Here is a 17,598-nt window from a genome sequence, read left to right as displayed (position 1 = left end):
AATCATACTCATACCTGTCATATAAAGTCTCACATATTTGTAATTCGGTTCGTTCACAAAAATTAGTCTAATGCCAAAAATAGAAAGTTTCTCCCAATTTATTACCACTATTATTCATCGGTGACCACTTTTTATCTTTCTGTCTCCTATTTTACTTATTTTTTTAAAAACTCTTTTTCTTACTTATTCTATCTATTTTATCTCTTTTTGTTTCATTTATTTATTAAATATTGCATTAAAATTGTAACAATTGGTTGATGCTATTGCCAAAGTCTGTTTTCAATCTCAATCTCTTTTACCGTAAAAATAACTTAATTCCCCCAGCATGTAGGGCAGACGTTCGAGTCATTAACAAGATAGATAAAGTACTATTTCCATCATCCCATAAAAATATGATTTTGCGAATGATACTGATTTTAGTATGGAATTGATAAAGTAGAATGGAGACAAAAAGAAAAAAAAATAACTAGAATATTGTTAGTGGAGAATGAAATTAATAGAGAAAAATTTGCTAAAAATATAAATAAATTAGTAGTAATTTTATATGACAAAAAAAATATTTAAAAAAAGACTATTTAACAAAAAATAAGTAGACAAATAAATTCAAAATCTTAATTAAACTAACTAAATCGGCAAACATAATTACATAAGTAGAGATTGCGACAGAAAAATTCTTGCATAGAGCGTTACAGTTGTAGTCATGTACCAGCATTGAACTGGACCTGGTGTTCATATATTGCTCTATTTGTCAATCTTTATGCTTCTCCTATTTGTTTTATACCAAGTGTTGCCGGCCGAGAAGCGCTGCCTCTTTTAAATAACAACATTAAATCTTTCGATAATCACACGCATTCCCAATTTCGATAATCCCACGCATTCCCAATTTCGATTATACCCATGTTTTTATTACTTCGCGCAAACAAGAATAGGAGATAAATAAATAAATAAATAAGATGAAGATTGAATTTTTGCTGGAGTAGAGTCGGATGCATGCAAAGGGTTTTGATGAGAACGATGCCCCGTGTAACAGTTGAAGGTATGAATTCCATATGAGTTTTCAATTTTACGCAGCCATTTTTCATTTTTACAAGCTTAGTGATACGAGTTCTTGATATTGCTGTCGAACTGTTTGATGGATTGCCGCCAAGAAACCCAAAGCTAGAAATGAAACCTCTGCTTTAAATTTATAACTGTAGGAAATTGATTTTGTTATTTGTCATAATTGTAAAGATTTTGTTATTTGTCATGTGAAAGCAGTGGTTTAACTTTAAGCTGATTATTGTAAAGATTTTAGTTTGAAATTTTGTAATGGATGGATGCAGTGAGCACTCCACCATCAGCTGCTCTTGGCATAGAGAGTTCCCCTTCAAAACATGCTTCTTTACCTCTCTTCATATTCCTTGGTGGGATCATACTACTCCTTTTGCTCATCTTAATATTCATTTCTCGGAAAGTGATCAAGCCCGCAAAATTCAGATCCCTCGTTGCTCGGGCAGTAAACCGGCCAGGTTTGGTCTTTGATAGTTTTTTAGAGAATCCTGTTTAGTCAATTCAAGTCATGTTCTCTCATTGTGGCCTTTGTTTCATGTGCTTCAGTAACAAGAGATATTCTAAGTGGAAATCTCCGTACGATTAGCTATTTCAACTTGGAGACACTGAAGAAGGCTACCAAGAACTTCAATCAGTTGAATCTTCTTGGAAGAGGTGGATTTGGACCTGTCTACTTGGTAAGGGGTTGGAATTATAGGAGTTGTGCCCTTACATGTTTTTGTGATTCCAATTATCTATCTTGTTTTGTTATTTGAAGGGAAAGCTGGACGATGGAAGGCTGGTCGCAGTAAAAAAGCTGGCAGTCGAGAAATCACAGCAGGGTGAATCGCAATTCCTCTCTGAGGTGAGGATGATCACAAGCATACAGCACAAGAATCTCGTTCGCCTTCTGGGTTGCTGTTCTGATGGGACTCAACGGCTTCTTGTTTATGAGTACATGAAGAACAGGAGTTTAGACCTTATCGTTTATGGTAACACATTAACCTATAACTTTGCTCTTGTGCTCAAATCAAGAAAAATTGCACGACATAAGTTATTTTTTCGTGTGATTTGTGTATGCAGGGAAAAATGACATTTTTTTGAACTGGGGTACTCGATTTCAAATAATTCTCGGGGTTGCTCGAGGACTGCAGTATCTGCATGAAGATTCGCACATCAGAATCATACACAGGGACATTAAAGCGAGCAACATTCTCCTTGATGATAGATTTCAACCTAGGATAGGCGACTTTGGCCTCGCAAGGTTTTTCCCAGAGGATCAAGCTTATCTCAGCACCGCGTTCGCAGGAACCTTGTAAGTAATTCTCTCCCGTGCAAGTAAACTAGGATATATCTTCGTGTAAAGAATAACTTTATAGTGACTCTACTCATATTAGAATCGCTGAAAAATTGGATGAAATACGATTAAGAATTGGGAAAACAGATTGATAACCATGACTGTGTTTTGCATCTTTTCTGCAGAGGATATACTGCACCAGAGTATGCCATCAGAGGCGAGCTGACTGAAAAGGCTGACATATACAGCTTCGGAGTTCTGGTGCTTGAAATTATCAGCTGCAGAAGAAATACTGACCTAACCTTGCCATCAGAGATGCAATACCTTCCAGAATATGTAACTTAAAATCCTACTCATTTTCTTGATTTTGTTTCTAATCCACGAGTGAAACTCACTACATCCGCTCTTTTTGGTGCACGTTATCCCATTAGGCATGGAAGCTATACGAGAGGTCCATGCTAACTGATCTCATAGATCCAAGAATACGCGAAGATGGCTTCGTTGAGAAGGATGTGCTGCATGCCATTAGAGTAGCTTTCCTATGCCTGCAGCCTCAAGGAAATCAAAGGCCACCAATGTCTGAAATCGTAGCAATCCTAACTTGCAAGGTTGAATTGGAGACGATGCCTGCGAAACCTGCCTTCTTGGAGAGAAAGAAGAGGAATGATGAGAAGATTTCATGGGACTCAATATCAGAGCCTTTCCCTTCTCCTTTAAGGAGCGACTCTCCTACCTTCCCTCGGCATCTAAAGTAAGATTTTGCCAAGCAATTTTTCGAGCAATATGCAGAAACCGTATTTTGTTATTTATTCATTTGGCTATTTGTTACATTCAAAACATCAACATTTGTTATGTAGATAAATAAACTCATGGTACTATAATTCTTCTCCTCTTCCAGATTGAAATCAGTGACCATTTTGAAACTGTATTTATCAATAAATACAACAAAATAATTGGCTACTTATGTGTATATGTTCACCCCCATTGCACATGGGATGGGCCACAAATACTATATCTGATACCCAAATTCACTTTTACACAATTTTCATAATATTTGATAATTCTTCATATTTGCACATATGTATGTAGGGATATATTCAGATTCATAAGCTAAATGATGTTAAAGATCAAAACATTTATAGTCCATTGGATCTTGTAATGTAACCGTTAGATTAATGCCACGTGTCATCTAATAATATAGATTATTAGTCAAATAATGTAACTTAGCTAATAATGTACTATTTTAGTACAATAATGTAGCATTTTAGTCTAATAATGTAGCTCGGCTGATAATGTAGCATCTTGGGTTAATAATGTAGTTTATCACAACTATCCAATCTCAGGATCCAAAGGCTGAGATTTGTTTTGACTTTTAATAGAATTTCACTTATTGACCTTAATGCGCTCCGATGTATGCATATGCAAGTGAAAGTGACTGGTATTAAGAAAAAAGGTAGGACAAAAAAGTGTGTGCATGCATGAGATGGGATGAATGATTTTGCTGGAACCACCCAACTTATAGTTAATAAAATTTGCCTTTTTTACTCTGCTTTTGGTTGGCCAAAGTAAAAGTCTGCATTTAATTAATATTTTCTGCTGCAATTCAATGCCATTTCCTATATCAGGTTACTAGTCCCATCAACACATAATTAATAACGGATCTAAACTAACTCATATAAAATGCTTTATTTTTTGCTGCTGTTCACACGGACACACTTGTATCTGTGTGAGACTTCAATTATCTACATCATATTAGCAACAAAATACATAGAAATGACTAGAGAAGATAAAGATGTATATACCCTAATTAGGAGCTTTTTTTTCAAATTTGAGAACACTTCATTTTAATGATGTAATAACAAATCACATAATCTTTCTCACCTAAAGTAAAATTAACTGAAAAAAGAATTGATTGGCACTTGTTGATCAAAGAGATAGATACACATTATATGTACGGATACAAAATACATCATCATTTTCCAGCAATATCATCACCTAATTAAACATACATAAAACTAGAGAAATATAGGAAAATAACAATCTTCTAAGCAAAAAAAGACCTGTGGATTAAGATAGTTAGAGTAGAGAATTGTAGGGTTTAATTCTACTTGTTGTGAAGAGGGTTTGCTCCGGTTGGAACAAGGCGCTTCTGGTCGCCATAGGCGACATTCGGGGATGAGTATCTGGAGAAATGCAGCCTTACTGAGGTGGTTGTCCTCTCTCTAGAAGATTGTAGATGATTGATTGGATGAGCAGCAGCAGCAGCCATAAGTGTTGAGGTGGTGATGAGAATGTGATGATGGAAGAGAAGAAGGAGAAGGAGAGAAGCCTTCATTGTAAAAAATGTGAGCTGAAAATGAAACAAATATGGGATTATAACATGTTTGAAAGTGACCAATTTATTAGTGAGCAAAAGGAAACAAGTATTTGCAGGTTTGAAGGCATTTATTGAAGACAGTGGAGATTTCTGATGCATCGACATCTACCATATCAGAAATCTCTCACCAAACTGCATTTATTGCCTTGTAATTTCCATTGGTCGTCAAATCTAAAGGGATAAAGGAAAAACACTTTTCTTTGGGTGAAAGAAATAGAAAGGATTCTGGAGAAATATGCATCTCCTTATTCACCTTTCCATTATCTTTATGCGACTATATATACTTATATGGGGGCGGACACTAAAATGAACATGATCGAGTAGGGGCTAAAATTTCAAAATCTTGGTAATGGGGGCTTTTATGTAATGATATGTAATAAATTTTGAACAGTTATAGAAAAAACTTTAAAAAATGAATTTAAATGGGTGTGAAGCCCCTTGCTCTCTCCATGTAGATGTAGGTAATGGTATAATATAATGTGTCTGTGTGTGCGCGCGGCAGCGTGCAGGCACCCAACGTTGAAAGGAATTTAGTTAAGAAAGCCTTTTCATTTCAATTCATTCTATTTTAAACAGTACAGTACTTACTACTTATAAATAACTTTTCAAGAAAATTAGAATGTACTAAGTATAATTATTAAAATTTGGAATGATAATAATAAAATAGTACTACCTCCTCCTTTGCAAAGAGTACGAATGATGAGTTCGATACGGATTTTTACAAATAAGAGGAAAAGTAAGAGAGAGAAAGGATAGTGAAAATAATGTTAGTAGAGAGTGATGTTCACATTATTGTAATGATAGTTGTTAATGATAATGGTATAAGTTGTGAAAAAATAATGTGTAGGGGTAATATGTTGTTTAAATTTTCTAAAATTAGAAAGTTCATACTTTTCAAGGACGGACGAAAAAAAAATAGTTCACACTCCTGGGGACGGAAGGAGTATATATTTTTGATTAATAACTTACTACCTCTGTTTTCTCATAACTGAAACGGTTCTTTTTTTTTCACCCGTTTTAAGAAAATCATAAATAGTTAGAATGAAGATAAAATATAGTAAAATAGCAAATGACGTAGAGAAATGTCTTACCTACATTAATATCTTTCTTACTTTACTTGCTCTCCACTATATCTATTTATTATGATTTTCTTTAAAACAAGTGCAAAAAAGATGTGACTCAGCTATGAGGTAAACCAAGGTTAAGTAAGAGCATCCACAATAGCGGACGAACGCACGCCCTAGTGGCTCGGGCGCCGCGCTCGCCCGTCCAACTAGCATGTGACGGATGAGAGCGACGTACGAGCGGTTGTTTGCTATTGTGCTAACGTGATCGGCTAGCGGTTTTTTTGATTTTTTTTTTCAAACTTTATATATACGGCTCGTTGCACTTCATTTCATTCGCACCACTTGTGTTAACGAATTTCTCTACCTTCTCTCTTCATTTCTCATCTGATCTGTGGATAAAAGAAATGGCTAGTGATGGTGATGCTAACGACGCGCGGCGAATTAATGAGAGTTGTGGGCCTATACATCCGCAGAGATAAATCGGTTAATACAACAACACTTGTAGCAGCAGCAGCAGCCGACGGTCCCTCGTCCCATCCATCATCGAGTTGTAGTCCCCCTGGACCACGTCGGTGCCCACTTGTATGACGACCACTTCGCTGAGCAGCCACGGTTTGGTGAGACCTTTTCTGGCAGCATTTTAGGATGCTCTGGCCGGTATTTATGAATATCGTGAACGCTTTAGAGCGTCGGTACAAGTACTTCCGGTTCAGGGAGGATGTGAGTGGCAAACCCGGTCACTCACCCATAATGAAATTGTTATTGCACTTTCTCCATCCGTATTCGTGTCGAATTTTTAATTACGTATTTGTGAATTTGTGCATTTGTTATACTGGCTAGGGTGTCGGCTAGTCCTAGTGCTAGGCTATTAGAGCATCTCCAATGCTACATAGGCCAGCAATAGGCCAGCAATAGGCTAGCCATTCTCTCCCCTGCCACGTCAGCAGCACTAAAAAATCTACCTGCCACATCAGATTTAGGCCAGCCGCAATAAAAATAATTCAAAATATACTACATTTACGGAATTAAAATTACGATTAAATTACGAAATTAAATTTACGACACATATACGGGAAAATTAATCCATTCCATTTAAAAAAAGTACAAAGATTTAAAAATAAGTACATGATTTTTTTTTTTAAAAAAAGGGCTTCCACACACAAGCCCCGCCACTCTCTACTCCTCATCGCCGTCGCCGTCGCCGCCGCCGTTGCCGCTGCCGCCACCCGTGGTATCTAAGCCCACGTCTGAACCCCCTAGCCGTGCCCTCGCGACATCCAAATCAACCCGCATGCTCTCGAGCATCGAGTGAAGAAACATCTTCTCCATGGGGTCAGTGGCGGTCCTCCAATCTTGGAAGACCTTGTATATCTGAGCCCGCGTTTGGTTACACGAATGGAGAGTGTACTCGAGTGGGGCGGCGGGTGGGAGGGCGGAGGACTGGACCTCGCGGGGCGATAAGGGGGATCCGCCCCTCGCAGCCCGTTGCGCCCACTTCTGTCCAACCGGGTGGGGGCGACCAGCAAATGAAGGAGGGGATGGAAACTCCTCAGCATCCGCGGGGAGGTCGTGGGATCCGCCGCTGCTGCCGCTGTAGTCGCCGGTATAGTTCAGTCTCTGCTTCTTCGGCCACCCAGCGTCGCACCCCGCACGGAACTTCTCGGAGTCCTTTAGCAACAAAAAGCACTCCCAGAAGTGGAACTCCTTGTACGTCCCCGCCAAGGGGAACTGACTCTCGGCTATCCTCCGGGCGTCCTCCTCATTCTGCCCACTAGTGAGCTGACGGAGGGCGTTGGCGTACAACGCCGAAAAACGGCCGACCGCGGCCCTGATGCGCTCCCACCCCTTCCGGACCTCCTCCCTGAAGTCCTTTCCGTGCGGGCAATGCCTCCTGTAGGCAGCTCTAATCTTCACCCACATGTTGACGACCCGCTGGTTGTTCGCAACTAGCGGATCGTTGCACACCTCCAACCACCCCCTGGCCACCCCAGCGTACTCATCCTCCGTCCACTTCCTCCGGCCGGGGTGTCGTCAACAACGGGCTGCGACGACTCGCCGACCGCCTTGGCCTTCCCCCTCGTCTTCTTCTTCTTCGCCGCGGCCCGTCCCGCTGGAACGGGAGTGTCCGGATTGCCGAGATCGATCCCCATGTCATGCAATAACAAAAGATCATCGCCAGTGAATTGCGTCTCCACGGGGGTCGACATGTGGGACGAAGCCGTCAAAAAATCCATAGAGGGACGATAGACCGTGTCCCCCCCCCCGGTGACCCCTGCATCCCTCCCTGCCACATCATCCCCATCATCTGCTGCAGCATCTGCTGCTGCATCTGGGGCATACCTCCCCACCCGCCACTCCCCTGCCCCCCGCCCGGCATCCCCCACTGCATACCCCCCGGCATACCCCCCTGGTTCCCCCCCCGCAATCCCCCCGGCGCACCGGCCATCATCCCCATCAACTGCCCCCAAGGGACGTTAAACCCTGGGCCCATCTTCCCGCCCATCTTCCCGCCCCATCCAGATCCCACAGGTACGTGGGAGTCTGAGATCCACTCGTCACTGGACTGGACTCGTTGTTGTGATCCATCGCTCGATGATGCTCTTGTACAGAAAGTTAGAGAGAGAGAAAACTCGTTAAAACAAGTGGTGCAAATGAAAATGAAACGAAAATCGCGTTTATATAGATTTTTTTTTTTTTAAAAAAAAAAATTAAATTCGGGCGCTGGCCGGTCACTAGCCGATCGGGCCGCCACAATGGCGGCCAGCGCATCGGCCAGCGCCGAAGGATCGGCCAGCCCACGCCGATCGGCTCGCCAATTTCCGGCTAGCCGACCAGCCAGCGACGCGAATCAGCTAGCCGGTCGCTAGCCGACCATTGGAGATGCTCTTACTGTGCAATGGTTAGTCCTAGTGATGTGGAAGGTTGTGATTAGTCTTAGTGACATGCAAGAATGTGTTTTTGGTTAGTCCTACTGCTAGGCTATTGGTTAGTCCGCACTATTGCGGATGCTCTAAGGAGTACTCCCTCCGTCCTACAATAATAGTCACATTTTGCTATTTCGGTCTGTTCCACAATAATAGTCACATTTCATTTTTACCATAAATGGTAAGTAGGTTCTACGTTCCACTAACTCACTTCACTTACATTTTATTATAAAATCAATATAAAAAAATGGATCTCATATTCCACTAATTTTTTCAACTCACTAGTACTATTCTTTACCTTTCTTAAAACTTGTGTTCATACTTAATGTGACTCCTATTGTGGGACGGATGAAGTATATCTAATTTGTAATTTTAATAAATATTACTACTCCGTTCCACAAGAATATACACTATTTTCTTTTTAGTTCGTCCACTATTTTCTTTAATAAGGTGGGACACACTCTCCACTAACAATACTTTACTTACTTTTTCTACATACATTCTCTTACTTTATCAATTTTGCATTAAAACCATGCCGTCCTCAAAGTGTATATTCTTTGGAGACGAAGTGAGTAAAAATTTACTAAAAAAATTATTTTAATTAATTCTCGGTGATTAATATAAATTAAAAAATCAGAGTAATAAGTTTCATTAATATTTCCAAATGCATGATATTTGTTATTAAAAATTACTGCACCATAATCTTAAATCATAATTTGAGAAATTATAATCTCCCATAACAATATTTTGTTTTCATTACTAAAAGATTATTGAATTAAATTTGTATTAGTTGATAATTTTCTGCCAAGCTAACTGCAAATCTTTTCCAAAACTCAAGAGCTCAACAAATCCATAAGCGTGAACCCAAAACCTAGACGATGTGAAATGTAGTTGAGATATTCGATTTTTACGAAATGAAAAACCAGTAAATAAAAACCGAAATTTCGAAACAGCAATGTGAAAAAACCATGGTAGCTTCGTCCTTGCACTTCACCAGAAACAAGCTCCTAACTTTCTCTCTCCTCGTCCTCCTCTCTCTTCTCTGCTTCCTCCTCTTCAACAGAAGCCCTCTCGATCCCAAACTCAGAGATCTCAGCCTCATCTCCCAATTCCCCGCCCCTCTCCTTGACTCGAGATCCCCTCTCTCCCACGACGAATTCGATGATACCAAACAACCCACTTCAATTTCATTTGATATCCAAGAAAAAACGGCGCCCCTTTCATCAAAATCTGATCTTGATGATGAACCTTCAGAGCCATCAATTTCTTCAAATGAGGAAAATGAAGTTCCCACCTCATCAAAATCGAATCTTGACGACAAATCTCCTCAGAATGCTTCAGAGCCTCTGGATCCATTGGAGACGGACGAGGAAAAGACAGCTCTCATTACACCGGAGTCCAATTCCGATGACAGAAACAGCACGGAATTGGAAGAATCTGGTGCAAAGGTGGAGTCTTTGGAGGAGACCGGTGGTTTAATTGATAATGCGGTGGCGGAAAAGCTGAGGAATTGTGATATGTACAGTGGGAAATGGGTGAAAGATGAAGGGTATCCGCTGTATAGAGCGGGTTCTTGTCCCTACGTGGATGAGGCTTTCGATTGTCAGAGCAATGGGAGGCCGGATTTTGGGTATACACAATGGAGGTGGAAACCGCATGGATGTGAACTTCCCAGGTTTATCTCTCTTTTGAGGGTTTGAGAAATAGCAATACAGTGTGATGATGTGTTGGTTTTTGTTTGCTGATATAAGCTAGTTTATGGTGATTTGTTTGTTTGCCTCTAATATGTTAATTTGGTTAATCCAATGGCTTGGATATTTTGGTGAAAAATGCAAACAAGTTGTTTTTTTTATACTTAATGTTGCAGTGTTGGCATTGCTTAATTCCTACTCTGGAATTTGAAGATTTGGATTAGAGGTTGGAGTCAATTGTTGTGTTGCCATTTTTGGTATATACTTGGTGAAGTAAGCTTTACTCAAAATTGGTGATAGTGATAAATTAAGTAGTTGACACATTTATCTAGAGTGCTACCAATTCTTCGTAATCTGGTCAGCATTTAAATTTTTTAGTTGGGTACAACAGTCAAAATTTTGGAGGCAGTAATATTAGGAAGGACTGTTTAAATAAAATGAAGATGTTGGCATGAAAGTGTGAATCTTGGTTATATTTTCCAGTTAGAAGTTGCAAGAAGTAGAATGATAGTATGAAATGAAGCTCCTTTAGTGAATTTCTTTAGCAACAGGATTATGGTTCAGGTAGACTTGAAATTGTACTTATGTGTGCTTGCTGTTGTCTGATCATGTGTTTTGCCATTCACGCGCCTTGTTTTAGCGATGCCTATTTATATGGAAAGCTTGTGACTTTGTAGGTTTAGCGCGACAGACTTCTTGGTGAGACTGAGAGGAAAGAGGCTTATGCTGGTGGGAGACTCTATGAACCGTAACCAGTTTGAATCTCTGCTGTGTCTTCTGCGTGAAGGGCTTCCGGATAAGTCCAAAATGTATGAAACTCATGGATATAAAATAACTAAAGGAAGAGGCTATTTCATGTTCAAATTTGAGGTAAATCTGAGCAGGTCATTCTTCGTGTCATCGCTATTGAAAATACTTATGATGGCTGTTGAACTGGTTCTTGCAGGATTACAACTGCACTGTGGAATTTGTTCGGTCCCACTTCCTTGTCAGGGAAGGGGTTCGTGTCAATGCACAAGGAAGTTCCAATCCTACTCTATCCATCGACCGCATTGACAAGACAGCTGCTCGTTGGCTGAGAGCAGACATACTCGTGTTCAACACGGGGCACTGGTGGACCCATGGAAAGACGTCTAGGGGGTATGTGAGACGATACTTCCCCACCAAATAGAGTTACGTTTATATTCATGAATATCACTCCCATTGCTGCAGGAAAAACTACTACAAAGAAGGCGATTATGTCTACCCTAAATTTGATGCTGTGGAAGCATATAGAAGAGCCATCAGGACTTGGGCAACGTGGATCAAGAAAAACATGAGCCGCGAAAAGCTGGTTTTTTATCGTGGATACTCGTCTGCTCACTTCAGGTACAACTTTCCCAACTCTGTTATGCTTTATTTTATCTATCATTGCTTTCAATTCTTGGACCACATTTCCTTCATTGTTAGATAAACAAACTATACTTTCTAGCGTGTTAGGAGATTTTCGATCTTGTTCAAATGCTTGCATTTTTTAACTACAGAGGTGGAGACTGGGATTCTGGTGGATCGTGCAACGGAGAGACTGAACCGGTAGTGCAAGGGGCAATCATCGATAGCTACCCTCAGAAGATGACGATTGTGGAGGAAATCCTCAAGGAAACGAGGGTGCAGGCAGTGCTTCTGAACGTTACACGCCTGACCAATTTCCGCAAGGATGGACACCCCTCCGTCTATGGAAAGAACGTGACTCAATTGAAGAAGGTATCTACGAGAAGGCAAGACTGTAGCCACTGGTGTCTTCCCGGAGTGCCCGATGCCTGGAACGAGTTCATCTATGCTACATTGGTAGCCAGACAGACATAGTCACAAAAATCGTGTAGCCATTTAAAGTTAATTGGTGGAGTCGTCCTTGAAAATGTAATTGATGGTGAGCATTGAGCAATGCAAAAGGTAAGAGAAGCAAAAAATGTACTATATTCATATTTGTATTTATTTAGTTTGTTTATAAAAAAAGCCTAAACATAAATCATGTCCGAATTGGACGATGATTTCTACTTTGTTCTGAGTTTTCTAATGATTGTAGAAATGAGCATAAATCAACAAAATAAGTCAGAACCGAACAAAACATTTGTAATTCGGTAAACTGAACCAAACAAAAGATTCTTAACTGTAACAGTAAAAAAGAACAAAGAAAAACTTGAAAGGAAGATCTTATAAAGTAGTTTCTTGATTTCTTTTGTAGGATGCATCTGCAACGGCGCCAGATCAGACGGGCTGTCTCGTTCCGAACTGCCATCAGAACGCCGTTGCGTCTCACTGCAGAGGGCTGACAACCGCGGAGATCACATCTCTGTCTGACGGGATGACGCGCCCACACACGTGGCACGATATGGAGTGCGCGGTGAAGTGGACGTCGTTTTGACCATTGGAATTTTAATTTTTTTAATAAAATAAAAAAATATCAATAAAATCGGAAATAATAGAAATTTCCTACTTCCACAAATATTACTGTTTATTATCGTTAAATCAATTTTTAATTTTTTTTTCCATTTTAAACCCCTAATACATTCATAAATCATCTATAAAACCTCAAGCAGTCCCCTATGCAAGGGTGTGGTGGCACCGCTAAGCGAGCGCATATACCGTCGGGCACTTGCACGCGATGTTGCCGCCACGTACAACTCCAAGAAGATCTAGTCGAACACATTTGGACGAGATTTGGCAACGAGTAGGTGATTCCACAAAAATTATGTATTTCATCACTTTCACTAAATTGTAATTTTAGCATTTCAATGTCATTTTAATTTTATTTTTAATATAACGTCTTTTTAATATAGATGTCATTTTTAAAAGTTTAATAGGAGTATATTTTTCATTGAAATTAAATTGGTTTATGCAAAAATAAAATAAAGAAGAAATGAAATAGTGAAACCCATAAATAGTTAATGAGTGAACTATAAAAATGGTTCATGGACTATAGGTTTTTCTCGCCAATAGTCCGGAGACTTTAAAAATATCTCCAGACATCTCTGGACTAAGGGTTTTATCTAAAAAATTGTCCTTTTGGCTTTTTTTGAACAGAAAATGCCCTTTTAGGGTGCTGGACAATTTGGTCTTTTTACACTTTTAACTTTTTTCAGTGATGTACTAAATCTGATATTATTTCAAAATTACTCCCTCCGTCCCAGTTTAAGAGTCACATTTTGCCATAAAAGTCCGTCCCAGTTTAAGAGTCACATTTAGAATTTTCCATATTTGGTCATACAATTTTACCCCATTGTTCATCAAAATTATATCAAAATGTCATTATCTACATAAAAAGAAACCAAATCAAAAATAAAAAACTTAACCTACCCCAACCCCCCTAACCCCACCCTCATTTGACTTTCATCTCTCTCTCTCTCTCTCTTTCCACCTTCCCGTCTCTCTTTATTCCTAATTGAATGAACCTTAATCGACGCCTCCTATAATCGCCTCTCTAAATCCTCCATTACTCCATCACCGTTCCCTTCTCATGGCCGATGAATGGGATGCAACGCCGGAGTTTGAATCGTTGCCATCTTTCGATACACCACTCGAAACCCTAATCGTCCCAAATACACCACCGACAGTCATTGACTGGTGGAAAATCGAACGAGCGGTCGATTAGTACCACCGATCGGGAAACCCACGACCGTTTTGGGGCGTTGACGGGTCTGAAACGCTTCCACAATCTGAGGTCATCGACGAATCTGAAATTCTTCCACCAGCTGAGGTCTTCGACGGATCTGAGACCTAACCACCGTCTGAGGGCTTTCACGGATCTGAACGTCAACCACCGTTCCAACCCCATGACGACTCTGAAACGCAGGCAACATCCCTGCCCTTTGATGACTCTGAAACTCAGCCACCGTCCCACCCCTTTGACGACTCTGAAGCTCAACCACCGTCTTCATTAAAGGTGGATAAGATTCTCATCGCTGAAAGCTTGGAGTTTATACTCAATGATTCATGTCCTCCATTTCCTCGACATAATTCCACGAAGAATGTTCGAGAATGCATTATGCATGTACTTGACGAGCTCTTTGAGGAATAAGGTCAAGCTATTTTCCTTTTAAGTAGCTCGACAAGTCTTGGTTAATGACGATGAAAGATGGATATAAATAGAATCTGCCAAGACGATTCGATTGGAATATCCTTGAGTGACAGAATGTTTTGAGGATCTTTTGATCACTCAAATAGTTTCTGACACACAAGTCATCGCCTAAAGTAATAAGAAATGACTACAAGAAGGTTTAACTGAAAAGTAGAAAATCTTCAGAATAATAGTCGTTATATTACTGTTAGAGGAAAGTAACATGATAGATGACGAATTCATAAAGGCTGCATTTTCTTAAGTCCTAGTTCATTTGAACAAAAGACTAGATATGGAAATGGGAGAGCCTGAATTGTCGTCAAAGTTTGTTTAAAGCGAGAAAAGATGCTTTGTGAGTTGGATTGCCCTATTTTATAGAAGGACAGTGACTTACATGACAATGCAACTTCTAAGTAAGAGATCTTGATCCAGTTAGGTTTTTGTTGCAGTGGGAGCTATTAATGCTCAAATATTGTTTTATGGTTAATGCTTAAGGCAACATAGTATTAAAATAATATAAGTGCGACAAGGTTGAGTATTCAACAACACATCAACTTCTTAATCATTGAATGATAAGGTATTTATGGCTCTTAGTCATAAGGCCAAGAAAATACTTAGCAATTGTTCGAACTGATCTAAACTATCAAGATTTTAACATTTCGTTAAATAGCTTGAGAGTTGAGAAAGTCTATTTGATGCACTATGAGTTAGAATCATTTGATTTTTCAAGAGATTCAGAATACTTATAGAAGTGCAACATAGAAAGACTAGCAAGTCTCAATGGTTTGCACCATAAGGAGACGAGCAAAGGGTTATGATCAGTAGTGGGAGTCTAGTCTCCATTAACGAATCCAAGCATTCATCTAATGAATGGGATAGTTATGTAAGAAGGAATCGAAGTCTTTCTAAGACAAGTTTGATTAAGTGATGAGTTGTGCTCATTAAGATCTTATCATTGATGGGATAAACATTAAAGAAACTACCAACATCATTACCTTCTACAAAACACGAGTTGTGGACTAGAGCGTCTCTAGTCTAGCACATCTCAAGGTGTAATATTGTTCCAACACGTGTTGGAAAAGTGTCCAAGAAATTGGAGTTGTGTACTGAGGCATGTTTTAAGGTTTGTCCCAAATGATGTAAGATTATAAGTTCTGTAATCTTCAAAGATATAATTCTTGTATGAAGATCATGAGATGAACTACAAGCCTAACAGCGTGGTGACTCTCAAAATAAAGAGAGAGATATCAGATTTTCCACATTACCAAGAAGTCATACCATTAGAAACTTTTGCACTAATAAAATCAACTTCAGTACCTAAGATTGTAAGAACCATGTCGTAGTGGGAGCGTTCCGCTGGAACACAACAAGTTCATGGGTCTAAGAGTGTCGTAAGACTCAGTCTTAGATTAACTTGAATATAATCCCTTTAACTACAATGTGGTATTGATTAATTTGGATAATCATCTTTGAAAAGGTGATAGGTTCCATATTACAATCTATGATAGACAACATATTTTACAAGACTTGTAATACTACCTACAGGCTGTGTCAGTCAGTGGGAGCAAGTATCTTTACAAGTGTAAATGTGGATCTCAAATGGCTAGACAATGACAATGGGTTATGCTCAAAGAGAATTATCTTCTCGCTATCGTTGTGCCAGGATTTATTCGATCATATTGTCTATTAGAACTTACATAAATTAGAATGTATGTATTATGATTGTCAAGACAGCCTTCTATAAATAGAAGTCTTGAGGAAATCATCTACTAGAACATTCTAATGGATATGAAATTAAGGGCAAGAAACGCATGATTGGAAGCTAATATAGACCTTCGTGGTCTTGGGCAAGCATCTAAATCAGAGTATATGTGTTTTATCGAAATTGTCAAATATTTAGAATTTGACTTGTGTCCTTAATAGTGCATTACATATGGTATTATTGGTACTCTACGATGATGAAATCTACAAAAGTTGCAAACAAATAAGATTGGCATCTGGCGTAGGAAACTGGTTGTCTGCCCAGTTTAAGATAAAGGATTTAAGAGAAACTAATTACATTCTTAGCATCTAAGTCTTTTTAAGATTGCTAGAAAAAATGTTGAGATTCTCTTAGGAATTTTATATCTACACATTGCTTGGAACATTTTAGCATTAGAAAATCCATGAAAAGGTTTATACCTTTCAAGATGGAATTGTCTTGTCTCTAATCAAGTGTCGTTTGACGCTTAGTGAGATCAAGAATTATGAGACTAGTTTCGGAGATAGTTGTCTCATGTATGCTATAATGTGTACTAAGTTTTGATATTAGTTGTGCTTATGCATGACAAGTATATATCATATTAACCATGACAAAGGACTTTGATTGAGGTAAAGAGTATACCATAGTGCTTGAGAAAGACTAATTGCTATATTCTAGTTTACCAGTCATTCATGTAATGTCCTTGGGGTTACACTGACTTAGTTTTATGACTAATCAGTGATCGAGTAAGTCATCCTCTGAAAATGTGTTTACCTTAGGAGTATCCTCCTAATAGCTTTAATCGTAAGTTTGAGTATGCCTATGAGTATTACGTTTGGTTGTGATTACTCTAGTGAAGGCTAACTCAAGGGACACACGAGCTAATAAAGCTAAGCAATCACATAGAGAGATGAAATTAATTAAAAGATCAAGTACGCAACAAAGACATTATGGTGGAAAAGATATGATCAGAGAACAACCAAACAGATTTTTCACATAAAATGCCTTTGTGGAAACATGTTCAAACATGATGTGAAATGAATGGTGGTTCGATATATCTAGTACCAAGATCTGCTTTGTGTATAAGTGGGAGAGTTTTTGGCAGTGGGTATACTCGAAAGCATGTTTTGAGTATAAGTGGGAGATTGTTAGGTTTGGTATACTGAAAAGCATGTTTCGAGCAAGTTTCGCTCGAATAGAATCTTGCTTGTATACGTAAAACTCTATAATCCACTTTTAACCCGATTCAATATTATTCGAGCAGTTTCGTACGAATAGAATCAGTATATTATTACATTGTGTTTGCTTGTGCATTTATAAGATGTTTTATAAACATTTAAATGTATAAGAAGCAAACAAAGTCTAAGTCTTTTGCT

General features: G+C 39.1%; 2 protein-coding genes across 3 annotated transcripts; both read left to right on the top strand.

Moving 5' to 3' along the window:
- The first annotated feature begins 678 nt into the window (after nucleotides 1-678).
- LOC125197459 (cold-responsive protein kinase 1-like) lies at nucleotides 679-3,290 on the top strand. Its single transcript, XM_048096198.2, has 7 exons — nucleotides 679-1,036; nucleotides 1,323-1,508; nucleotides 1,597-1,727; nucleotides 1,808-2,021; nucleotides 2,113-2,344; nucleotides 2,512-2,662; nucleotides 2,758-3,290. The coding sequence occupies exons 1-7, from the start codon at nucleotides 991-993 to the stop codon at nucleotides 3,079-3,081; spliced, it is 1,284 nt and encodes a 427-aa protein (XP_047952155.2). The 5' UTR covers nucleotides 679-990; the 3' UTR covers nucleotides 3,082-3,290.
- Nucleotides 3,291-9,588: 6,298 nt separating this feature from the next.
- Nucleotides 9,589-13,203, top strand: TBL5 (TRICHOME BIREFRINGENCE-LIKE 5). 2 transcript variants are annotated; one of them, XR_007171273.2, is made up of 6 exons: nucleotides 9,589-10,369; nucleotides 11,063-11,255; nucleotides 11,332-11,525; nucleotides 11,598-11,753; nucleotides 11,909-12,317; nucleotides 12,610-13,203. XR_007171273.2 is itself a non-coding variant. In XM_048089322.2 (5 exons), exons 1-5 carry the CDS (start codon nucleotides 9,663-9,665, stop codon nucleotides 12,228-12,230), a joined length of 1,572 nt encoding a protein of 523 aa, XP_047945279.2. In that variant the 5' UTR covers nucleotides 9,589-9,662; the 3' UTR covers nucleotides 12,231-12,421. The 2 variants fall into 2 exon arrangements, 1 of the variants encoding a protein (XP_047945279.2); XM_048089322.2 differs by lacking the exon at nucleotides 12,610-13,203 and having other exon boundaries at nucleotides 11,909-12,421.
- The last annotated feature ends 4,395 nt before the right edge of the window (nucleotides 13,204-17,598 follow it).

Source organism: Salvia hispanica, chromosome 4 (assembly GCF_029641045.1).
Source record: "Salvia hispanica isolate PSC_SH4W2 chromosome 4, Shi_PSC_v1, whole genome shotgun sequence".
Classification (NCBI taxonomy): domain Eukaryota; kingdom Viridiplantae; phylum Streptophyta; class Magnoliopsida; order Lamiales; family Lamiaceae; genus Salvia; species Salvia hispanica.
Note: the sequence above shows the minus strand (reverse complement) of the source record. Positions and strands in the feature narration are given on the sequence as shown.